This window comes from Pangasianodon hypophthalmus, chromosome 27 (assembly GCF_027358585.1).
Source record: "Pangasianodon hypophthalmus isolate fPanHyp1 chromosome 27, fPanHyp1.pri, whole genome shotgun sequence".
Lineage (NCBI taxonomy): Eukaryota > Metazoa > Chordata > Actinopteri > Siluriformes > Pangasiidae > Pangasianodon > Pangasianodon hypophthalmus.
This window is the reverse complement of record NC_069736.1, coordinates 6,240,586-6,267,174: the sequence shown is the minus strand read 5'-3', so window position 1 is coordinate 6,267,174 and position 26,589 is coordinate 6,240,586. Positions and strand designations below refer to the sequence as shown.

The window sequence follows — 26,589 nt, the reverse complement described above, 5'->3', positions numbered from 1 at the left end:
GACTTAGGACATTTTTATTTTTGCACAGGTGCTCTCTTGTCAAAGCTATTACTGTTTTTTTTTTTTTTAATCCTTGATAAGCCATAAGTGGTGTTTTTTTGCCTAATAAATTATTTTCCTTCTTGGAAATACAATAAATGAATGTTCCAAACAAACAATATCAAAAATAAAAAATATATGTTAAAAAACAATTTCTATGTCCTATCAGCTTATCAGGAGCTTAGGCTACATGTGGATTTACGGATCTGGATGGTTTATTAAAGTTGTGGTTATTACAGAGGGGATATGACTACAGACCTCACAGGTTGCCCGATCTACTGGACACTGATCACTGTGTATCATAATAATCTCTACAGTCAAATAATCTTCAAATAAAATAAAATAAAATCCCCTAATCCGGGTGTCAAATCTACAGTCTTACTATGACATACCTTTGTGTGTGTTTGACTGTGTGTGTTCCAGATGCAGTGACTACATCCTCTAATCTTGGGTATATCTGAGAGATATGTGCTACAAGCTGGACAGGAAAATAATACTTCTAGCCAGGTTGACCAGCACAGGTTCCCAAAGTGGGATCCATGACAGAGGCCTATAGACTGACCATGAGTATTATTTATCTTTCCACCTTTAAACAAAATGAGCACACATCCCTCCAATATCGGATTTCATGTTAACAATTTGCTAGCAACATTAACGTCAAGCATGATAAAAAAAAAAAAAAAAAAAAAGGACATAAGTAAACCAAGTCATAATATAGCTATAGCTAAAATTTGGGTACATATAATTTTTTTTAAAATGATCTAATATACAAGGAATAAAAGATGAGTGTATGCTGTTATAGGAAAACAATCAACGATGGGGTGGTGTGATGCAGCCCGACTCGAAGCAGAATTACTGTTACCTCCCTGAAATGAACTATTTTGCTATAAAAGTATGCCGCAGTGTGTTTTATTCCTCTTATAACACAGATTGCAATTTTCCATTTATTAATGAACATCATATATTTTTTTTTTTACCATTTATAGTTACATTTAATATTGTGCAATGTACTCAAGACAAGTTAGTTCCTGTTATAAGTTATAGTTGGTGAAATTATTTTTATATAATATAATATAATGTAGTATAATATAATATAATACATGTTGCTTAAAACAACTGGGTCTAATACAACTTTTAAAGTACATGTATATAATGTATTCGATGCCAATTAAGTAGCAGCACTATATAAACGCTGCTTTAGACTGACCTGAGATCAGTTTATTGGTGTCTCTTACAATGATATTGCCTCCAATTCACCTGTCTGTCACCGATCTCAGATCAGCCTAAAGCTGAATCAGATAAATATACATTAACCGATTTAATTAGCGACACTATATGCACGCCGCTTTAGACTGACCTGAGATCAGTTTATCAGTGTCTTTCAATTCACCTGTCTGTCACTGATCTCAGATCAGCCTGAAGCAGACTCCTCTACACATACATTAACCCGTTTAAATAGTGGCGTTAGATAGATGTCGCTTTAGGCTGACCTGAGATCAGTTTATCGCTTTCTCTGAGCCCTGTCTGGCGCTGATCTCAGATCAGACTTCTACTTCAGTTGTGTCCTTTTGTAAGCGGCCTGCGTTCAGGACTGGCTGCGCTAAACAAAGATGGCGGCGTGTGTGTTACGGAGCTGGGGGATACTGTCTACTGTTAATAAGTTTAGTAAAAAGCACACACTGCGGGTACTCGGTGTGGAACTCAACAGCAGACACGAAGTGAACAGACGCCGCTTGCAGTGTTCAACATGTGGTATCCTGAATGTACAACAAAAACGGTTCATGTCGTCCCGGTAAGAAGTTGCTCCGTCTTTAGCTTAGCATGCTAGTCAGCGTTATCCAAGCCAACCACCTACCCTACTGAAGAGTATGTAGTATGCTGAACAGTGCAGCTTTAAGCATACTACTGTGACGTACTATTTAGTACGGTAGTACGCGATATTGCACATAGCCGTGTTATACAGCTAGATAGCTATCTAGTAAGATACCTAGCCTGCTAAACACTTTTCACTGGGCTGCTAATTGTTAATAATACTTTCAGCTTGCTTTGTAACTGTAGCTAGTTGATGAAATATGGAGCACGTTATTATTTGACATGTGGTTATGCTAAGCTAACGCTGCTGACATGCTAAGCCAGGAGTGCATGGTTGTGTAATCGTGTAGCTAAATGCGCCAGCTAAGGTCAGCTAGCTGTTATGTTACACATGCAATCTAATGCGTTTCGCTCTGCAGCTTTGCTAGGGGACGCATCATGCTAAGCTCATGTGCATGATCCAGTGCAGTTAGAGTATGGCAAAGTAAAAATACTGTAACTAGCTGTGGATAGCTGGGTATCCAGGAGTGAGTGTGTGTGTGTGTGTGGCTGGGCCCACAGCTATGCCTGATCACATTATCTATCATACCTTCACGTAGAAACTCATCCTGGGCTGCACACTGCAAAGTAATCCTCTTTTATTACCCCAGGGGAGATTATTAGATTATTATGGTGGTTCACTAAGGATCCCATTCAAGTTACAGTGATTTATCCAGTTACCTATTTAGCAATATTTTCATTTCTCAAACCCAGTTCATTTCAGTTCAGATGTATTTGTATGGAGCTTTAGCAAAAAACATGGTCACACTCACAAAGTGAAACACACATCAACAAATAGATCCCTAAAGAAGAAGTGTGAGGTTGACAATGGCAAGGAAAAACTGTCCAGTTAGGGAAAACCCATCCTCTTTTTTTTTTTTTTTTGGTAATTATAGTACACAGAGAAAAATCACACATTCATACACATGTTCATATACATAAACAAATTCAGTGGTCTGTTGACTAGGAATCATTTGGATTAGGACCTTGAGATTTGATTTGTATCAGTTCTTAGAAGGCAAAAACAAAGGTCTGCAGTAGGACTTGTAATAATACAGTGTTGGAGTGTGTATCCACAGATTAAAGATATCCTTAATCCTTATATTAGTACAGAAGTGTGTTACCTCATGATCCCGAGGTCATATTGTGAGCTTGTGTGTTTGTTATTATGTCCCATATTATGTTTTTTTTTGTTTGTTTGTTTTTTTCGCGTGTGAGACATATTCTGTCGATAATACTTGTACGTATAATTTATTAACTCTATGTGTATCACTCACATTTGCTAACTTTGTGTGTATCTTGTACATTTTGGTCAGTAACAGGGCAGAAGGGAAGGTGCTAGAGACAGTGGGAGTGTTTGAAGCACCAAAGCAGCATGGCAAATATGAAACAGGGCAGGTAAGGGTTTACACACACACACACACACACACACACGTCCGTTCTCTGTAAGATATCGTCACGTCCTTTGGGTCACGTAGCATCATTAGAAACACACAAGTAGCGAATATATTTGAATCAATTAACTTGAAGGCAGGTAAACTATTTAATAAATGCTACAGTTTCATTTTCTTAATGTACACAGTATATTTTTTTTAATATATAGTGTGTGCCAAGTTGTCAAGTCGCTATCCTGCTTTCAGTTCACATCAAAGGCTTTGGGAGTCGATTCCCTGATTCCAGGTACTGAAAACTAAGAGTCAACCTCAAAGCCTGGGAGTCGATTCCACACACGGGAAATGATTCACTTCACGCAAACACAGCAAACAAAATAAATTTATCGTCCGAGTGTTTCAGTTAGTGAGACAGCCAGTGGATAATGGCCTTTAATTTGAATTCGACTCACAATTGAACAGAATCAGGGCTTTGAAATGCAGGTAAGACCCTCGCCTAATGGACCATTGGTCATTGGAAATATAGTTGCAAAAAAGTATGCGGAAGCAGTAAGAACTGTACAGGATACCGTAATCTTACATTGGCTTGTGTGTCTATTTTGAGAAAAGTGGTTGACTTAAGTATTTGATAATATTTTCATTGTCTGATAATGTCAGTAATACTGTATCGTATTTAATAACTTATTTAATTAAGCCTAGTCAAGAGTTCTCTAGTAGCAATAGATATTTAGTATATTTTTTAAAATAATTCAAGGAATTCATTGCTAAAAAAATATAACTGATAGATTAATTGTTTTTCAAAATAATTAGTTAGTTGCAGCCTTTGTTTTAATAAAGGTTGTGTGTGTTTGTTCCAGTTGTTCCTGCACAGCGTGTTTGGCTACAGAGGCATTGTCTTGTTCCCCTGGCATGCTCGACTTTACGACCGTGACGTCACCCCTCCAGCATCTGACAGGTGAACACCATTCCTAATCGGGTTTGAGCAAAATATCCCACATACTTCCTGTATTTGTTGTATTTGTTCTTTGTGGAAAATGTTTCCTGAGTATGGCTTAAACGTCACATTCAAATTCATAGGTTTATATTACAATTAGCAGGTCAAATGCAAACTTTAAAGCTGATTAATTGGTTTTTTTTTCCCACTTTTACTTTCTTAACATAGACTTTTTGACTGTTTTTGTGACATTTAATAATGCAGGAAAATATGTAAGGGTGCAGATGTACTTCACTTCACTATACCCTGCATTCATGTGTGCACACAGCTTCTACAAGAGCAGCATTGTTCATATGCATGCTTGCATACTTTATGTGAATCTGGAGGATTAAAAGCAGCGTCCACTCGATGGCACATCTGAGCCAACACATCTCTGTCCGTCTGCTATCCAAGTCGAACTGTACCGTTTAGCGATTTCATGCATAGTAACGTTAAACAGACTGACGAGCTCTGTTTCTCTTTAAAACTTCCTGCTGTCAGTGTGATTATGATCTGTGTTTCAAATCAAAACCCCTCATCGTATATTCAAAAATATTTACTAATCTAGAAAGTCCGGAACACTGTTACTCAAAACAGATCTTTCAGTAGGTTTAAGAGGTTTTTAAAGTTCAAACACTAACTGTAATAGGGAAACTGTTAATGTTAATGCTTTGGTGCTATAGTGCCTCCACTATTCTAATTTCTGAGGACAAGTGACGTGCCAGATGACCACAGGATACGAGCAGCAGCCATCTTGTTTACACGTATAGATAGTGAACAGCAAGTATAAATCATCCTTTAATCTCACATAGCAAAGTGCTTCGGAACCATCACTAAAGCTAAAATGAAGTGACAAATGAATTAGTAGCTTGTCGTGTTTGTTTCTATTTTTGTCTCTGTCGAGGTCTAAAACCAGCAGCATGGCAAAAGGAACATCGTGTACGTTCCCTACAAATATGAATGTCTAATCTGACATGTACATTTGCTCAAATTGTAAACCGAATCAGCTGTGGTTTGAGAATAAATGGTCATTTTCACTGTTGTACTGTGTGTACCCAATATTACCACTAAGAGATTGTGTTGTTTTACTACAGTAAGCCAGAGACTCCAGGAGCACATGGGTCAAAGGAGGTGAAGGGAAAAACACACACATACTATCAAGTCCTCATTGACACCAGAGACTGTCCACACATAGTAAGTACACGCATCATATACACTAGGCCATTATATTGCAATCGAGCATGTAGGGTTTCAGGCATACACTTTCAGCCATGTTCTGAGGACTTCTACATGAATACTCTGTAGGTCAGTTATGCCAGTGGTGATTTTTAATTAAATGCATTTCTGTTGACAGTCACAGAGATCACAGACAGAAGCCGTCACATTTCTAGCCAATCATGACGACAGCAGGGCTCTGTATGCTATTCCAGGTGAGCATGTCAGCATTCCTTGTGCAGCCTAATAAAGCAGTGGTTGTTCTTGTTAACAACTGGCCCTTGGTTAAAATGTGTATTATATAAGGAATAAAACAGAAGCGAAGTTACGGTTACCACCCTAAAGTTTATTTTCCATTTGTTTTCCAATAACAGCATTCCAGCATTATACAGCGTTATAGTTATATTTAACGTTGTGCAACATCCGCAGCAACAGTTGCTCTTATCACTTAAGTCACAGCAGCTATAAACAGTCGTTCCCTCAGTAAGACAGCTTGTCATGTTACCAAGAAATCAGAAAGCTCAAATTCTTATGTCCTTAAAACTTTCCTATGTCAGAAAACTGCTACAAAGCACCGACACTGGAGACTCCTTCCATAAATGTTAAATAAATGTCTCCTTACAGAACGATTCACCATATCAATGATTACACGTTTCTCTTCTAATCTATTTATTATTAGGCTTAGATCTTGTGGAGCGTCCGCCATACCAGACCCTGTGAATGACTTGTTACTACAGAAACATTAATATATTAGAATGAGCGCACTAACATTTGAATTACAGCCGGCACTATTGTCAGAGCTGCTGTTATTAAAAAAAATGATTCAACACCTTCTGATCAACAGTGGACAGTCAACAGTAAACAGTGTGTAGGGCATACAGTGTTGTGTAAACCTGTTTCTGTGAGCTCCATGTCTTTGTGATTAACCTGTGATGTATCCCTTTGTCTAATCTCAAGCTGTTGTGTTGTATTCTATGTTTTTAGGTCTAGACTATGTGAGCCATGAGGATATTCTGCCATATAATTCTACAGATCAGGTGCCCATTCAACACGAGCTGTTTGAGAGGTTCCTCATGTTCAACCCATCTAAAGGTATTTAAGCAAGGGATTTCTTAAGAGTCAGTTTACAAGTCATTTTAAATGTTTGCTAAATTTGCCATATCCTTACAGTAAGTCATTGTAATGTCTAGTGAGGACTACTGCTATGACTACACCCAGATCTGTTCTAATATATTCTATTATAATCTATTATATTGTTGATATATCATCACTAGTGTTTGTCTAAATGTGTCATAATCAACCAAACACCCTCTGTGTTTTTGTGTTTGTTCTGTCAGTGCCTCCATTTGTAGCGAGAGACACACTGCGTGCGTGGCAGGAGAAGAACCATCCATGGCTGGAGTTGTCCGATGTCCACAGAGAGACTACAGAGAATATCCGAGTGACCGTCATCCCTTTCTACATGGGCATGAGGGTAAGACTATGTACACTTCAAATATATTTTATAAATGTATATGAAAAGTGTACAGTTCAGCTGTCATAAATGATTTGGCTCGTTGGTTAAAGTGTTAAAGCAGTGAGAACACTAGACTGTGTAGAAGGCAAGGACTGACGTGATGCTGTGAATTGTAAGACAATTGGCCACAGCAATTTCATCAGCACTATGTGGTGCTAAATGCTTTGTGCTTTTTCTAAATGCTTTGTTTTACTGTATCTCTTTAGCGAGATTAGGTGATGCTTATGAGTAAAAATTAATGTTTCTTATTTCTTGCTATTGCTGATTCTCTTTTTTTGGAATCTGACAGGAAGCACAGAGTTCACATGTTTACTGGGTAAGTCAAAAGCTGATATTATCTAAAGCAATTCAACACCAAATTCACCAACCTATTAAGAACTCAGTCCTTATGTGTTTGGCTTTTTTTAATGCATATGTGTGTTCTGCGAACCAGTGGCGCTACTGCATCCGTCTGGAGAACATGGGCAACGAGGTGGTGCAGCTGAGAGAACGACACTGGAGGATCTTCAGCCTGTCAGGAACACTGGAGACGGTCAGAGGCCGGGGAGTGGTGGGCCGGGTGAGTATCCGAGATAAAAGACAGAAGAACTTTTTTTTTTTTTTTTTTTTTTTTTTTACCAATTTAAGAAAACATTAACGGAAGTTCACGAGTTCGAATCCCGAGGATGTCACAGCCATCTGTGTCTGGAAGCCAAAGGAGCAAAATTGGTTGACATCCCTCTCACCCAGAGAGCACATACTTTCTCTCCGCTGTCAATCACAGCGACACTAGCCAATCATCGGCATCTGTGAGCTTTGTATACAGAAGAGGGCAGAAAAAAGATGTCTGGAAGGAAACACATTAGCCTTCACTTTCTTCAGTTGGTAGCTGTCGTATGATCTGAGATGAATGATGGGTGGGAATTGGCTAAGGCCAAATTAGGGAGGAAAAGGAGTTTAAAAAAAAAAAAGAACTACTGAAATGTATAACTACATACAGGGGACAATGTAGCACTATTTGATAGAGAAGAAGCAAAGTCCGAAGAAGTAGTAATATGTTGCTTCAGGTATCATGTGGCAGACAAATGATGTAGAAAGGTATGTGCAATCTCTGCAATAAAAAAAATCATTTTATCATCACAACACTCTGCAGGGTCAAAGTTGCAGGTTATTTTAAAACGGTGGCATCTTGTGCTGATCTGTTGCTTGAGGATTTGAAATTGACATATTATGTGGCACAGGAAGAGATGACTGGTTCAACCAATTTAACAAAGAGAGGTGAGAAGAGAGAGTGTAACTTCATGGTAACACCAGTCCATCACACTGATGTCATCTGCCATGTACAAAAATGCTTCAGAAAGTTCATTGAGTCACATGTTTGTATGGAAACCACCAACTATCTCTAATTGACATAAAATGTCTTAATGTTGCATTACAAATATTGGCTAATCAGAAAATTAGTAATTGTATTATTTGGGATTAATAATAACCTGTGAGGTGTAAGGCCTGTCGCTAAGCAAAGCTCAGAGTTTAATAATTAAAAAAAGAAAAAATTCTTTGCAGTGATTTTGCTCTTGCAGAAGTCCTGGCAGATCATATTGTTTCTTCACCTTTTACCCAGTAACTTTTTCCCTAGCTGGATCACTCGGGAAAAACACAGCTACACTCTGTGAGCTGCCTCAGCGAGCTGCCACGCTATTAAATAACATGCACTCAGAGAACTGTACACTCAGTGTACGCTGCTTTAACGTCCTTTTTGTTGATAACATACAGACCTGCCATTACAGGTGTGTTTTATTATTCAAAAACAAAAATGACCTGTTGGTATTATGTTTGTATTACTTTCTTTCTTGATTAAACAGTACATTGTTAGAAACTGATATGCATGTTTTGTTCTGCTGCAAAGAATACATAAATCAAGGTCATAAGGTAATCTGTGTGTGTGTGTTTGTCTGTGTGTGTGAGATAGGAGCCTGTATTGTCTAAAGAGCAGCCAGCGTTCCAGTACAGCAGTCACGTCTCACTACAGGCCCCCAGTGGACACATGTGGTGAGTGTTACATTCACATACAAAACATTAAGTCATTCACATGTATTTTAGAATGCAGGATGATTATTATAATAATATAGTATAAAATAGTAATGATAATTATTACTTGCTATATAAATAACCTCTAGGGTTTATCTGCCATTATATGCGTCTTCTTGACCAGTAATTGTAATATTAATTGGAGGATTACGATTATGATGTACCAAGTAACTTTATAGTATTTCCTTATTCTCTCTACATTGTTTATGTTCAGCAAATGGCTCATAGGTTGGCCATTGTTTATGGTATGAAATCTGTCAAGAATATATCAATAACTACTTGTGTGATATCCACATGGGTACAGATTAGAGATGTGTATGCATTTGAGTATGTTTGCACTCTCAACAAAACTTTACAGCAGATTTTCGAGTTCGGTTAGTATCTTTGTTTTCACTCAACATGTGTTTAAATGTTGTACTGTGAATATATTACATGGAATGAACAGATAAACTGATACATATATTCAAATTAAGATTAAAATTTTATTTGTCACATGCATAACCATATACAGTACGACTTGCAGTGAAATGCTTTATACAACTGTTCCGACATAAAATAAGAAAATATAGAAAAATATTTAATATAAAGAAAAATATTATATATAAAGAAAAATATATTTTTGTTTGTGTAAAGCTGCTTTGAGACAATGACCTTTGTAAAAAAGCGCTATACAAATAAAAATGAATTGAATTGAATTGAATATACATAAAAAGTATATGAAGGGATTAAAAAATATATATATGAACAGAAGGTGCACTATTTGTTCTTTTTTTTAAGGTTCACAGAGCATCAACAAAAAAAAAAGAGGCAAAAACCCTGCTTATTAACATACATTTAGAGCATCCTTAGTAGCTGCCTGGTCAGAGTTGCGGTGGTTTGATTAAGGCTACTGTTTTGTTTGTTTTGGAAAATATAACCAACTAGATTTGTTAGAAAATATCACAGGCAGGTACAAACAAAAATAACTGAGAGCAGGATTTATAAAAAATAAATAAATAAATAAATAAATAAAAATAAAAAGACATTAAAAAAAAAAACTGTCTTGCGCACATCTCTAGTCGAGACTAATTATGAACTGGAGTGATGTAGCTGAGGTTGAGGAACTGTCGGAGCCAGAATTCACATGCAGTGCTGACACTGCTGGCCTTTCTACCTCTGGGGGTTTTTCAGTGTTTTCGTATTTAATAATGTAAAAAAAAAAAAAAAAATTCAGGCTTGGGTCACACCCACTTTGCGTTTAAATTTGAATACTTACATGGATATTTGGGGCACTAAACATATGCAGAGAGTGGATACTGTTATTACGTTACAGCCTTATCAGTAGAGTTTTGTGACTGCTTTGTGCTGCTCTGTCCTTTTGCACAATTTTCAGGGTTTCTTTATGACAGTGCTCCTGTCTCTAACTATATCCAATCAGACGACAGTTCCCGCCTATTCCACTCCATAAACATCACATCCACTCCATTCTGTAAAGCCTCTGTAGTGTCTTTGTGCTGCTCTAATGGAGTGCTGAAACGGAAGTGCTGTAATGTTGTATCACTGCTTTTAATTGTACTGTGTGTACTGGGTGTTATTAAGCACACTATTTGTATCACAATCACTGTTTATGAAAATGCAGTGGGACTTGTATAATGACTGATGTTAGGTGCTGATTATCAGAGCAGTTGGAAAATCATGGGGTAAATATTCAGCTGAAACATTTAGAATATAAGCTAAAATTACTAATATATTCCAGCTAGATCACAAGCTAACTTTATTATACTACGTTAGAAGAAATACAGTCTTGAGTTTATCTGGCTTAGTGACTAAGTGACTTAGTGGCAGTGTGGGGAAAACCCTTTTTTTCACATCATTTCAGACTTTCCTTAAGTGTTTTTCTTTTGTATCTCAATCCCAAGTAAAGTTCTATCACTTGTGAACACATCTGATTTCTTGTTTGTTTGTTTGTGTGTTTGTGTATGTATTTATGATGGGTTTTCCCAGATTGCCTCACACTTTCTCTTGGACTGTGCTTAAACATGGTCTGACAGCTCTAGACTAAGGTCCAAGTACTTTTTTTCCCCCCCGTATGCATTTGTTTGTTTGTTGTATGTGTGTGTAAATGAGTGTTTTTGCATCGGGACAGTGGTTTTGTGGCACAGAACATAGATGCTGCAGCTAGAATAAGGTGGGCTGAAGGGACCGAAGGGCCGGCCCTGCATGAATTTGAGTTGCTGCCGTAGCCTCTTAATCATTAAAGATCATAACTTTATACGTCAATGGATCTTTTAAATATGCTGAATAATTTACTTGATCTTGCCATCCTTCTAAAACTAATTTGCTCCTAATGTTGTGTTACAAAAGTGATTTTTCTTTTGCTTTTTTGTAGTTAGCTCAAATTGAAAAACTCCATCATACTAGAGTTGTGGCTTAGTGATGAAATACAGCGTTAATGCAGATTCCCATAAATCAGTCTATGCTTAAAGTTCTGCAGAAGTAAGTTAATTAATTTAGAAACTAGTATTTGGGCGGTTAGTTTTACTGTAGGTTGATCTGCAGAGGAGGAATGAGAAAACCGTGGGAGTTCTTTCAGCAAGTCATTTTCACACACATCAGATTTTTAGCAACATGAAAGTGTGTGGATTAAGCAAACTGCAGAATGCTGCCTTTACAGAACCTTTTATGCTTTTACGGTCTGTGTATCTAGGGCAGGTATTCAGTGAATGGATGGGTTTGGGCATGTATTGGGTGTGTAGCTCTCTTTTAAATGGGTGTTTGCTCTACATATTTAAAATTTATACAACAGTTGTAGTTGGAGGTTAGTATATTTCTGACTACTGTGTATCTTTGTCAGGTCATAGTTTGCTAGCGAATGTGTATCTGCTGATCATGTTTATTACTGAGCCGAGCCGTTGGGGGCCGAGGCGCTGGGTCTCTGACGGTGCGTCCTCTTGTGTCTCTGCCCCCTCTAGGGGCTCCTACCGGTTCGAGAGGCCCAACGGCACATTCTTCGATGTGCGCATCCCTCCCTTCTCTCTCGAAAGCAAGAAGGACGATATGCCCAACGGCTTCCTGCCTGGCCCATTCTCCTCACTGGCTTAAGAGCACAGAGACCAGAGCATTGCCCTGGTGTGCTCGTCCCAACCCCTGCCAAGCTCGGCCTGTCCTCCTGTCCTGCATCTTCAACAACATGTCCCTGTCCCACTGTTTAACTGTGCAGTAACTTCAGCTCTATTTTGCCCCATGCGCACTAATCCATGCATTAATAATAATAACAATAATAATAATAATAATAACAGTGATACTATATTAAATGCTCTGCTTTTTGTTTTTCCTTAATCTTTCTAGTTTGAATAACATGTTTTAACTTAAGAAAAAAGTGTAGCGACGTTACTAAACTTCAGTTTAACTTCTAAAGATTTGCACATCGCGCCCATGATGTGAGAATGAGCTAGAAACAAATCTGCAAATCTTAAAAAGCCTTTACAAATATGAGAGAACACTGCTTTTAAAAAAACACTCAAAATACATACAAGCTCTTATTTTATTGGTTATTTATATCAGTCTTTTTAGCAGTTGAATTTGAGCAGTGCTGAAGATTAGGGTGCTACAGCGCTCTCAGCCCTCGCACTTCCCACCTCGCTGTAGCTTTCGTACGTGTATGTGCAAGAAGCAAAATGGGACGGATAAAGTTTCTAAAATAACACTAAACACCATTCATACCATTAGCATATTTTCCCTGTAATTAAGTGATGCTTATCAGACTTCTTTTTCAGCTTCCTCCCATGATGTTCAGCAGCTAACGTGGATTTCCTCGCTTGCAAGTCACCAAATAAAGCATGCATTGTTATATCCAGAATTGGAAATCTACCTTTTCAAATTTACTTGCATCCCTAAGTTATATAAGTTATATCAATGATCAGCTTTCAACATACTTGATGTATTTTTTTTTGCTTTAAGAGAGCTGAATCTAGATCTGATCTCATGTTCTAGGCTTGACTAGATTTGAACGTCACCTAAAACAACTAAAAAAGTTTACACTAATTGGGCCCCATTATGTCTCGTGTCACTATTTTCGTTAAAGCTTTTCTGTACAATCCATCAGAGGGTCTGCTTTTAATCTCTAGCACAGTCTGTCTGTCTGTCTCTCTCTCTGTCTCTCGCTCGCTCGCTCGCTTGCTCCCCCCCGTACTTGACTTAACAAACCTCTCAGCAAACAAACGAACCTCCTTTTAATTTATCTTAATACAGTTTTACTGTCTCGTCCTCAACCCTCACTCTCTCTGTTCATTTATCTTTAGCTGTATTTAACGTCATGCTGTGAAACTAATTTGGAGTTATATTTGTGGTATATACACTATTATGAGAAAAACAGTTTAATCAGTAACCATGCGTTTCATTCACCCATTAACAACCCATTAACTAAGAGTCACTTAATACACTCAGGTTTGGGGAAATGTTATTTTATAATGTATAAATGACAAAAAAACTACATTTTCCAGGTATATGCTAGATAATAGAATTAGTTGTGTGGCACATCGGATATCAGTGTGACTGAATTCTAGCCAACAAAAAAGAGAGAAAAAACAATCAGGTTTTAGCTGAAATTGTGTTTTTCTGCCTATAACACGCTTGAACATCACTACTTCAAGAAACCAGAAATATATTTCGTGCTTTGATCAAGTTGTTGTATAGCTGCATTTTATAGTGAAATGAACATAATATTCATCAACACAGATCAAATTTACATGTATATGGATATTTTTGAAAACACAGGGCTTCATTTATCAATCTTTTAGTTTGCGTGTTGCGCGTAAATGTTTGCATAAAACCAAACAAAAAAATTTCGCTTAATTTTTTAAGTACCTAATTTTCGTAAATGCTGATTTTCCTCTTTCTTGCGTGTAATGTTTGTGATGTTGATGAATCCGAATCATCTATAAATGACCAAACGTGAATGGCACAGCTCATTGGCATGTAGTGACGTCGACATAACATCACTATCATAAAAAAGGTTCAAGTGCACAGACAGCTGGCAGCACAAAACGACTGATCAAGGTAAAGCCTGAAAAACAGAAGTGGAAATAATTTTGACTCACTACTATGCCAATAAAAATATTTAATAATATATAATATGAATAATAGAAAGCCAACGCTAAATTTTCCGCTAGCCGAGGCATTAGTTTACGGCTTATGGCTATGCGCATACAGACCGGCCCGTCCTCCATTTATACAGTGTCTTCAGTTATACTTCTTCAATCATAATTGAATGATTAGTTTTATTTGTCTTGGTTTATTTCTTTTTCTTTAGTTAGTGCCAGTAATATAAAATGACTGGTTTTCACAAAACATTCACAATGGTACTCTTAGTCCCAGACCTAGTGAACTAGTGTGAGGACGTGTTGTTGATGGAAAATTGATAAATTTATACACACTTAGGAGCAGGAGTGAAATACAAACGCTTTTCCGAATTTACAGGAGTTTTGTTACTACCAAATTTCGGAAGCGTGTAAACGCTTGTACGAATGATTTATACGTAAGTCCGTTCATATCCAGCTTGATAAATGAGGCCCGTAGTTTTTACCCTATTGTTTAAAAAAAATAAATAAATAAAAAAAATTCCGTCCACATGAAGAGTTTTCAAAAATAACTTCATTCACATGAGCATGCCAGCCCATGTATGTCATAAACTTGTCATGTTAAGAGCATGTGTATTGAGAGGTTAAGAGGCAAAATGCAGTTCTAAAATGAAAAAGTGTAACAGTAAAACGAAATGAAAATTAAATTGCTATTTCTTATCAAATAAGAAATAACAGAACAGATCAAGAGTCCTAGCAGGTCCATGTCACTGGGCATGCCCAGATTGACACTGTGATATCAGCATTTACAGAAACATTTCCGTCTACACGAAAACTGTGAAAACAGCTTGAAAATTTCTCCATTTTGGAGGCCGTTTTTTCAAAAAACTTTTTTTTTTTTTTCCCCAGCGACCCAAAATGTCATGTTTGTGTGGATGGAAAGCCAAAACTTCAAAGAATAATGTGAAAAAATGATCATACAATCAAATGATTTTATAATCAGCTACTGCGATTTTCTCACTTGTTCTCTCAGGCTGCCACACGTTTATCAAATTAGCACTGTGTTATTTATTCACCCCCATTTTTTTTAAACATTGAGAATGTAAATACCACTGTAAATAATTGTATTAATGTAAACACAATTTTTTTTTTTTTAAACAGTACATGAGTATGTCAGTTGACATGTAACCAAATCGTCTCACACAAGCAATAGGAAGCACAATGATGAACATTTTTCTTCTTGTGAACAGTTGCTGTTTTATCTTTATGAAGTTAACTTCAGTTAGTATATGCTGCTTCTCTACTACTACAGCTACATATATGCTGTGAAACGACTGTGAGGCCTACACACCGGTTATATGGCTGATAATTCCGTCTTTTTGAGGAACTGAATCATCACATTGCTTTTGTATACAAATGAGAATGGGTACAATTTACTACACGGATCCTTCTTTGTGGTTCCTTTTGTGAAGCTTGTTATGTGTTGTTTGATTTTGCGTTAACGTTTGGCTAAGCTTTATGGAAATATGTTAATGTCAAAAGTAATTACACGTAAATGCAACGATGACATTTTAACTGTAGAAATTGTGAATCTATATTTATATTTGTAAACCTGGCCTTGCCATTGTAACCTACGTTTCTACGTGGCATAATTACAGATATGCAGTGGTTCGGGTGATTACGAGTCACAGTTGTTGTGCATTTTTAAACAACTCATTGTTATGTTTTGAGGAGTGTAATCCAAGCAAATGTATCCACAGAGCTCAGGGGCGTGGCCAGTGGATGTTGACAGAGCTTAGGGGGTGGGGCTAAAACAAAATGTTACTACAGACTGTCGAAACTCAGCAAGTAAAGTGGAAAGCTGCAAATGAAATGAGATGTAATTTCAGTCTAAATGTGCAAATGATGACTTGCAAATGTTTACAGTTTATGAAATCAACTGTAGATTGGTGCTTGGTCAAATTTTAGCTTTGAATTGATGTACAATTACTTTTGAAAGGAAAGTTGGTTTAGTTTCACTACTAAAGTGGACTGTGGAAGGTGGAGTCACCAGCTTTGAACTCGAAATGCTGTTTGAAGACTGCTGAATGTAACTTCGTTGTTTTGAAAATAATAAAAAGGGGAAATTGTTTTGAAAATTTTGACTACTCTGAAGTTACGTACTCTAATGTATTCCCAAGCGATTCATACATACATCTGTTACAACGTGTAAACACTCCACATGTGGAGGATGAGTAAAAAGATTGCGCCGGTCAGATGATGATCCGGCTTTGTCCCGTTTGTTCCCGCTTGCCTGGCAGCTGCTGATTGGTTGTTTCCACCTTCCGTAGGGGGATGTTCACCTTCCAGAGGGCCAATGGCAGCATGTTCGACGTGGCTATCCCTTCCTTCTCTCTGGACAGCCACGGGCACAGGGACAGCCCTTACTCCTTCCTCTTCTGACGCAGACTAATCTGCGATACACACAACACCACATTCTCTGTCCCGCTGTGGTTCCTTTAATCCTGCCTGAGTGTGCACCATTTTATATATGCTGTGCTTAGACTTCACTACAGGCCTTACTGCCTATGCCCTCTTTTTTTTGCTTTAAATACTGCATGTCTTTTTTTTTTTTTTTTTTTAAATTTATTCTCAGAATCGACCTCTAAGACCCTCGTCAGACATGTAGTCTTGCTCCGTGGAAAATACACAGGCAGTCTCTGAATATTTTATTTAAAAAAACAAAAGACAAAGAATGTGAATATTACTGTGAATAGACTGGTACTTTTAATGATTTTCAAGGTTTAAGGAATTGGGTCATAATGTTTTCACATCTACAATTTTACCCTCATGTACTGTTACAGGTAGCACATCTGATCATCTGTTAGAGTATATTTTTCATTTTTAATAGTTCTCATCAGTCTAATTTACCTAGCATAGCGGTGGACAAATCAGTAGCCTAGGTGCCTGGAACAAGCAGATTTTGTGTCCGTGCTATTAGTTTTTAATTTTTTGCCTGGCAGAAGTAGATTCAACAACTGACTTTGGCAAAAACAAAAGCTTTCATTTGGTATGTAGCTATGTTTAGAGTAAATTCAATGTTGTACCTATAACTATAACAAGAGCTATTAATTCTGAATCCCACCTCCTGCTGCACCACACACATCGGCCGAGATTGATAGCAGAACCGTGTTTATAAGTCTGTTTAAGTAGCGTACAAGAATGACAGAATGAGGAACATGTACGTATGTGGAAACACTGCAGAACCTGAGCCAAATAAAGCGCTGAACAAAGCGTCATATAACTCTCCTGCTGCCACAACATGCAGTCACGTTGCACATCATGAGAAAATAAAGCCTGATTCAAATATGTTTTACGTGCGATGTGAAGGAAAAACACTACATCACCACATAGCCGAAATGTTCTCCAAAGACTTGCTGATGTTTTGTCAAGGAACTTTGGATAATAATCTTAAACTCATTCGTTTCACTTAGTCTGTATTAATGCTCTTAATTAGCAAACTAGCTCACCATATGCTGTTGTATTATGTTAGCTACCACTTCTAACCAAGTCATATACGTTTCCAGGGACTAGGCAGCACGTGTGCTTTGGGTTGCCCAGTGGGCTAGCTGAGGAATTTATGATTTCTCCACCCTTGGGGTGTAGCCCACCCAATGTAGTTTGTATTGACCAACATCTGACCTCTTAATGCAGTATAAGCTACTTGGATCTTGTGGTTTGTCCAGTGAGATCCATTTTGGGGGAACGTCAGTATTTCCTGGTGTAAACTTGTTCTGGAGGATTGATGATCTGAAATATACAGAAATGTACAGAATCATACAGTCTTGGTGAAAACTGTGAATGTGTTAAGACATTTGAGTTAAGACACACATGCTTCTTACCTTATAGTTTTGTGTGGTTATTGAATGTGACTGGATTATGGAATAATATAAACAGGATGTGCTGATCTAAGATGAGTTCTTGCTGTTTTACAGCTAACGAATTCAGTATATTGTAGTGACTTTTTGGTCACTTCAGGTTTGTCTCTTGTGGGCGTGTACATACCATTGCTGCTGTTGGTTCTAGATCTTAGCTATCTGGCTTTTTTTAAAAGCAAAAATAGGAGTTGTAGCCAAAATGCATACACATGACTGTTACTTGGTTTTAAGAGATACATTAATATCGTCATAAAACATAGGAAAAGATGAGAGAGCAAGTTGTGAGTGCGATATTGCCTTTACAAGATAGGTCTATAAACAAGAATAAAAAAATAGCAATAATTAAGTAAGTGACATTTCGGACAACATGGCCAAATGTTTTGTTTATTTTTGCTCTGCTAGCGGAAATAGATCCTGAAGAAGCTACACTCACTTTAGCTTTCATATTCTAAATCAAAAGTTAGATTCATGAAAAATGTATCATTTGCCATGGCCGCTGATGATGTTGCTAACTTTACTGTAGTAACCATTTCGAACTGTTGCTAGAACTGGAATTTTATGTAGTGAACACAGACAAGCGGAGCGATACACACAGTGAAATGTCCCAGTGCGGTTACACTAAATATAAGCACTCTTGGAACGCTGCTCGTCCAGTCAAATTACTGGAGTGGAATTAATATTGTGTAATACATTTATACCATGGCACTGGTGAATTCTCGATTCTGATTGGTCAGATTGTTGATTAATTTTATGTAACAGCAGCTCTGGCAGTAATACTGGTCGCAAATCACAGGTTTTTAACACACTCGTTCTAGTACGTCATTATTTGTCTAGTATCAATTTAATTAATTTTGATGCCGTCATTTTGAAATAAAATCATATTGTTCATGCTGAAGATGTTTTTTTATTTAGAAACTAATAAAGTGTGAGTTTTCAATTTGTTCTTTCTCATTTCTGGTGTTTTTATAGTGTGAATCATGGTGTAAATGTGAATTACACTTTTGGAAAGAATATTTTTATTTGACTATTTTATTTGATGGTGATATTGTATTAGATCTTAGAGAATTATTTTTGTTTTTGTAAGATGACTTTGCTAAGAGATATTTATTACCTTCAGGTTTTCAGTTTTAGCCTCAGATGCTGAAAGCTAGAAGTCCAGCACATGAGATTAGTTTACACAACTATATATATATATACAAAAAATCAGATTGCGTTATTTAGCTCCATGTCGTCTTGCATCCTTTTTTCCAGGTAAAAATAATCGAACAAATGTCACTTAAAAAATACCGCTGTTATTTATTTTTCTTCATTTTCGTTTTGATTTGACTTGCTTCCTGTATTTTTATACCTCATATCACTGAGGCCACAGATTCATTTAGTACAAATAAACAAGTGACTTTTATTGGTGTGTGTGTGTATAAAGCACTTTGGTTTAAAAATTTCATTTTTTCACACAGGGGGACGTTCCGGATCGAGCGGACGGACGGCTCACACTTTGACGTACGCATCCCTCCGTTCTCCCTGGAGAGCAACAAAGATGACAAGTCTCCTCCCGCTGGATACAACTGGTAGAGGGGCTAAACTAACTGCTGTCCATCCAGCATTTAAATCCCAACTCGGAGGATAAAACCTGATCTCGGATCATGAACGAAGGCTCATCTAGTCATCCGAATCCTTCAAGTAAACTTGGACTTCTCTTGAGACTGATTGGGTCACACTGTCACCCGTTCAATACTGTATCCATCACTTTACGCTATAGATGTTATTATATAACGAATCACATCATTGTGAGAAGTATACATTACGCACAATTCTTTTGGGATAAAAAAATACAACGTGTGCACTAATATAATATCTTCGGTCCCAGGTTTTTGATGGACGTTAAATTAAAGATGCATCATTTGCATTTCACATTCAAACAAACATGGGTTTTACTTTGTCCACCTTCTTTTTTCCAGCTCACTTCCTTGTAATACTGCATCCTTTATTTTACTGAACATTCTCCTTATCCAGTTTACTGAACTGATGGAACTAGAGCAGTTTTCTTATTTCCCAGCGCTTCATTGTAGTTTATCATAGCATTTCTCATCCTCCTCCTTCACATCCGTCTTCCTGTAGGCTTCATGTCCAACACAGGAGCTTTTTCAGTCATGGAGGCTTGCACGCTTGGAGAGCACATGCAGATTGTGTATATATGGGACACGAGTCTGTCTCCAATCTATCGTTAGGATGAAAGATCAGTTGTGAATTGGGTATGGGATGAAAGGCTTGCTGTTTGTTGCTGGCATTCGTTGGGAAATCACTCATAATTTGTGCCATCATATAGTATGATTGTGTCGAAATACACAGTGTCCCAAAGTCTCCAATACATAGGGGAAACCAACACTTTAGCAAAATGTCTCCCAAAATTTTTCATACCTAGTTTATATATATTTAAAAATAAATTCAGATAGCCTTTAAGAATTTGAAATTTGAAGAAAGAACAAAATTGACAAAAGAAGAATGGATTAAAATCATTCTCATGGCTGGATCAGGAATCTGTCACAAGGTCGCGATGGACTTTAACAGGAAACATCATACACACTTCATACACACTTCATACACGGCTCTGTTGTTACGACTCCGTGTGTCTTTACAAGGAAATGGATAGAGGATGTTTTGTATGGAGACTTTTGGGACACTCTGTATTACCATAATACATACAATGAATGAAATCCTATATGGTAAGCTTATGCTTATCAAAAGTGTTGGTACTCTGGAGAACCCCCTGTTCTGTACATTTTGGTATTTTCCCCACTCTAACTCACTTGATTCAACTAATCAGCTAATTCACAGCGACTCTGAACTCAGCCTCTTCCTGATGTTATTGGTTCACGCTTGGCAGAAATGGCGAGAGCAGAGCTGACTGCTGCGTGAGCTGCGCAGAGTCCCAGAGCCTGACACTGACACTGGCACTGGCACCTGCAGCATCATGGTCCAGACACCAGTACAAGACTCCGCCAAGACACAAGCACTCTGAAAAGCATCTCCAGTGACACCAGGAGTCCAGAGTCCAGTGTGCTATTTCCCCAAACTCCAGCTCAGTCCAGAACTTCCTCTTCCAGTTCAACCTGAAGGTGGAGAACAGTGACATGATGGTGGAAGGTCCAAGTAAAGACCAGATGAATATCCAAGCCTGTTTAACTACGGTTAATAGTTGGAGTGGGCATGTTAGAGCAGGGAAAACACTGAAATGTACAGGACATAGTGTGCTCTTGGACTGGTTGTTTGAGTGATTTGACATCCATTGGTGTGAGCTAGCATGGCTGTATGATTATCACTTCTTTTCTTTTTTCTTTTTCTTTTTTTTTTTTTTTAAGCTTCTGTATAAAACCAGTACTCTTGAGAAAAGTCTGCTGCCATGAGCTAACGTGTTTTCAATAAAACCTAGACCAACAGAAGTTATTGCTTAGCAGGATTAGTTTAGGTAGGGTTAGTTTTGGATTTAAACTTGTTAGATATTTAGGATACTTGATGATCAGTTTTCTCTGCTCAGATCGATATGTTTCTGCACGATTGAGTAATAGTAATAAGCTGATAAGCCAAACAAGGTGTATGTATGTTGTGTGTTGTGTGTGTGAGTTGAAGGCCTTTTAAAGGAAAAATCCACCCTGATCCATTTGCATATTAGGAGGCAGCAGCAAAACCCGGTTATCTCTTATGTTTGCTGATTTTCTTCCTCCTATGAAAACGCTGTTGTAACTGTGCTAACAAAAACAATGATGTCATTGCGTCACACAACTGGGATTTTCACAGAAATAACAAAACTACCACCCCAGCCAACTAATTAGCACCAGAATCATTAAGCACAGCGAAAATATTTTCATATAAATGTTTAATTTGTTTCAGGAAGGTGTTTTCCTTTAAAGTGTTTGAAGCCTGTCGTGAATAAAGTGAGAATGAATAAAAGGTGAGATAAATGTGACTAAATTGTTTACAATCTATCTCCTGTCCAGTGTCAACGATTGTCATTCGGGTAAATTCTGAGCACACTTCATGATATTATCACTGTTCCATCACTGGGATATTAGTGAATTTAACATGTTGCGTGTTTGTGATTCTTTTCTGAATGTCTGATTTCTGTCTTCCCCGGGAATGTGAGCGGACGTTTGTTCAGAGTCTCAGCTGCGCGTGTGTATTTACAATTTGTTTTGTGTGTGTGTGTGTGTGTGTGTGTGTGTGTGTGTGTAAGATGTTATGCTATGATATCTTACGAATGTGTCTGTACATAATGAGAAGTTACAGTAACAGCGCAATTGTTTGTGTGTACAAGGGAAAACTCTGACCTATGCATTTTTCTGAGTAATTAATCACAATGATGGAAACGAAATTTGAGCTCAAATTTGACTTCCTGTTTAGTTTTTTCTTTTATGAAGGATGGAATTAAAAATTTTTGTTTAAGATAATAAAGATCAGGTTAATAACGGTGAAAAAGCTTCCCTCGTTTACTTGTGGGTTACTGGGTTTTTTTGTCAGTATTCCATGAGATTAGATACCAAACAAAACGGGGACCATGAGTTCAGAAATGTCACCTTGCATTTGAGGGCATTGCAGTCAACTTTATTGCCTTAGGATTATTGGCTTCATGAAAATGAGAATATTATAATTTAAAATATTAATAGTAAGAAATGTTGTGTAAATGTTACTCTACCAGTTAAACAATCATAGGATATTAAGTTTGGATATACCGGGCCTGATTTGTCAATCTTTTAGTAAAGTTGTGTATAAATGATTGCAAAACCAAAGCAAACTAAAATTTTCCACCGGATTTACAAAAGTTTGAGAAATGCTGATTTTCTTCGTACTTGTGCGTATGTTGATCACCCATAAAGTGCAAAGCGCTTTCCTGACACTGCTCATTTGCATTTAATGACGCCCACAAAACTCCATAAAAGGTCAAGTGCACAGAGGGCCAGAAACATGAAATGAACATTGAAAGAAAAGGCAGAAGTGGAAGACATTTTGACACACTTCAACAACAAGCAGGGAAAGCAGACAAATTAACTAAATCCATTCTGACCATACCCTTACATATACTCCAAATTCTTTTTGAAAGTTTGTAATACAGGTAACTTTGCTGTCTCAGTGTCTCTGGTTCATTCCTGAGCTCAGATTAGTGTTCTCCAGGTTCTCCGGGTTCTCCAGCTTCCTCCCACCTCTCAAAACCATAATAGTGCATAAAACTGGCTACGCAAAAATTGAATGAGAATGACAAATAAGACAAATTCCTCGGTTCCTCAGTTGTTCCACTAGTGTGGTAGAAACAAGATCCTTACTGTTTTCCCCACTGTTTTCTCAGGTTTCTCATTTATGGCCTGACAGACAAACAAACCAAAAGTACACAGACACGTGAAGAACCTGCACATTAAACTGGATTAAATGAATTCATGGTTGGTCAACAGGTGGAGACAAACAACAAAAAATCTTCACATCCTGGTAATTGCCATAAAAAACCCTCTTTATGCCTTCGGCAAAATTGTAAAAGTGTTAAACATTAAGATTACAGCCTCAGATTGACTTTAAAACCATTTACACCAACATCAGGATTAGGACTATGATGAGAGGAAGAAAAAAATATATTTGACCCAGAAAGATATATTGCCAATCCTGTGGATTTTCTTACAGATTAGTAGGTCTATATTTACATGTATTATTTTCTGAGCTGTTTTGACTTGAATAAAAATGCTGTATGATTGTGATAAATAGGAGAACAAAAGTCCAGCTTTAAGGAAGAGGTGCAAAGTTCACAAGGTTTATACCAGGAAATGAATACACACAGTTTAGAGCAAACATCCTTCTCCCACACTTAATTCAATTCGGTTCTTTTCATGGCAGCTTGGAACTGTAGTGGGTAACTGTAATGCTGCCCAGGACTGACAGCAAGAATTTAGGGTTAGAATATAGTGGATGCTGTAAAAATGAAGTAGAGTACGAAAAGTTTCCAGAGAAGCAGGCTGTTTTGGAGAAAAGTCCTTCGTCAGCTGGGCTGTAAAAGGTGAAACCAGGTGAAATTTGAAATGGTGGATGACAAAAATAGTCAAAATATGACATGGGTTTCAAAAGGAGTGATGAGCTCCTTTTCCTTAGGCTTTCTCACTTCATTGCTCCTTTAGTATGATATACTGTGGTGTGTGTGTGTGTGTATATGTATATATATATATATATATATATATATATATATATATATGTGTATACAGTGTCTACTGATTGGTGGTCATATGGTGGTCCCTCTCCGCTGATGGAGTAAGAAGCTGACATACTGTGCACAAAAACAGTGTTACAGCCAGTAGACTAATTTTGTACCCAATAAACATCAACTGAGTGTATAAATGTCAACCTTGTAGACAAATCACACACGTTTCAGATGACTGTATGATTTTCACATGCAACTATGTGGGTAATGCGTGCATACCATTAAACTGCATATGTGAACTCAAGTAAACGTGATGAATAAAACCACAGGTTCTATATGAAAAATTACATGTGAATATAAAATAATCACGTGTTTAAAAAATAATCATGTAAAATTAAATGAATCACATTTGAAAATAAATAAATGAATTGTGTATAAAAAAAATCACATCTCTCAAAAAAAATAATGTGTGAATCAGGAGTAAGAATCACAAGCAAAAAAACATGAACCAGGTATAATAATCAAATGTGGAAAAACGAATCAGGTATAATAATCACATGTGGAAAAACGAATCAGGTGTGATAGTCACATGTGAAAATGAATCTAGTGTAATATTATACGTAAAAAATGAATCAGGTGTTAGAATCTCATGTGAAAATGAATCTAGTGTAATATTACACATAAAAAATGAATCAGGTGTTAGAATCACATGTGAAAATAAATGAACCACAACTAAAAAAAATCATGTGAAAAATGAAGCAAGTGGAATAATCATTTGCGAAAATAAACCAGGTGTAATAATCACGTGTGAAAATGAACCACGTGCAATAATCACATGTGAAAATTAATTAAACGAATCAGGTGTAATATCACATGTATAAAATGAATCACATGAAAAAAAAAAATCAGGTGTAATAATCACGTGAAAAACGAACCAGGTGTAAGAATCACGTGAAAATCAATGAACCACAACTAAAAAAAAATCGTGAAAAATCAAGCAAGTGGAATAATCACTTGTGAAAATAAACCAGGTGTAATAATCACATGTGAAAATGAATTAATCAGGTGTAATAATCACATGTGAAAATGAATTAATCAGGTGTAATAATCACATGTGAAAATGAATTAATCAGGTGTAAAAAAAAATCATGAAGAACAAATCAGGTGTAATAATCACATGTGAAAAACGAACCAGGTGTAATAATCACGTGAAAATAAAAGAAATAAAACTAAATCATGTGAAAAATGAAGCAAGTGGAATAATCACATGTGAAAACGAATCAGGTGTAATATCACATGAAAAATGAACCAGGTGTAAGAATCACATGTGAAAATAAATGAACCACAACTAAAAAAAATCATGTGCAAAATGAAGCAAGTGGAATAATCACATGTGAAAATAAACCATTTGTAAGAATCACATGTGAAAATGAATTAATCAGGTGTAAAAAAAATCATGTAAAAAATGAACCAGGTGTAATAATCACATGTGAAAATAAACGAATCACAACTAAAAAAAATCATGTGAAGAACGAATCAGGTGTAAGAATCACATGTGGAAAAACTAACCAGGTGTAATAATCACATGTGAAAATAAATGAATCAGGTGTAAAAAAAAATCATGTAAAAAACGAGCCAGGTGTAATAATCACATGTGAAAATAAATGAATCACAACTAAAAAAATCATGTGAAAAATGAAGCAAGTGGAATAATCACATGTGAAAATAAACCATTTGTAAGAATCACATGTGAAAATGAATTAATCAGGTGTAAAAAAAATCATGTAAAAAATGAACCAGGTGTAATAATCACATGTGAAAATAAACGAATCACAACTAAAAAAAATCATGTGAAGAACGAATCAGGTGTAAGAATCACATGTGGAAAAACTAACCAGGTGTAATAATCACATGTGAAAATAAATGAATCAGGTGTAAAAAAAAATCATGTAAAAAACGAGCCAGGTGTAATAATCACATGTGAAAATAAATGAATCACAACTAAAAAAATCATGTGAAAAATGAAGCAAGTGGAATAATCACATGTAAAAATGAATCAGGTGTAATATCACGTGTAAAAAATGAATCAGGTGTAATATCACATGTAAAATATGAATCAGGTGGAATAATCACATGTGAAAATAAATGAACCACAACTAAAAAAATCATGTGAAGAACGAATCAGGTGTAAGAATCACATGTGGAAAAACTAACCAGGTGTAATAATCACATGTGAAAATGAATGAATCAGGTGTAAGAATCACATATGAAAAAAACGAATCACGTAAAAAAAAAATCATGTGTGAGAAAGAATGAGGTGTAAAAATCACTTTTTACAGGTGTAAAAAAAATTACATCCGAAAATTAACGATCAGATGTACAAATCAAATG

The 26,589-nt window shown here is 36.7% G+C and overlaps 1 protein-coding gene across 4 annotated transcripts; it reads left to right on the top strand.

Moving 5' to 3' along the window:
- The first annotated feature begins 1,596 nt into the window (after positions 1-1,596).
- On the top strand, positions 1,597-22,499 carry poldip2 (polymerase (DNA-directed), delta interacting protein 2). Of its 4 annotated transcripts, none has more exons than XM_026921609.3 (11): positions 1,597-1,831; positions 3,207-3,288; positions 4,139-4,236; positions 5,349-5,448; positions 5,609-5,684; positions 6,454-6,561; positions 6,807-6,943; positions 7,275-7,301; positions 7,419-7,544; positions 8,934-9,013; positions 16,440-18,610. In XM_026921609.3, the coding sequence occupies exons 1-11, from the start codon at positions 1,650-1,652 to the stop codon at positions 16,549-16,551; spliced, it is 1,128 nt and encodes a 375-aa protein (XP_026777410.1). In that variant the 5' UTR covers positions 1,597-1,649; the 3' UTR covers positions 16,552-18,610. The 4 variants fall into 4 exon arrangements, with proteins under 4 accessions (XP_026777410.1, XP_026777406.1, XP_026777407.1 ...); XM_026921605.3 differs by lacking the exon at positions 16,440-18,610 and adding an exon at positions 12,004-16,247; XM_026921606.3 differs by lacking the exon at positions 16,440-18,610 and adding an exon at positions 12,004-16,247 and having other exon boundaries at positions 1,599-1,831; positions 3,213-3,288.
- The last annotated feature ends 4,090 nt before the right edge of the window (positions 22,500-26,589 follow it).

Coding starts and splice junctions, on each gene's coding strand:
- poldip2 (XM_026921605.3), top strand. CDS start 1,650: ATGGCGGCGTGTGTGTTACGGAGCTGGGGGATACTGTCTACTGTTAAT. Junction 4,237..5,348: donor ACCCCTCCAGCATCTGACAG/GTGAACACCATT, acceptor GTTTTACTACAG/TAAGCCAGAGACTCCAGGAG. Junction 7,302..7,418: donor AGAGTTCACATGTTTACTGG/GTAAGTCAAAAG, acceptor TCTGCGAACCAG/TGGCGCTACTGCATCCGTCT.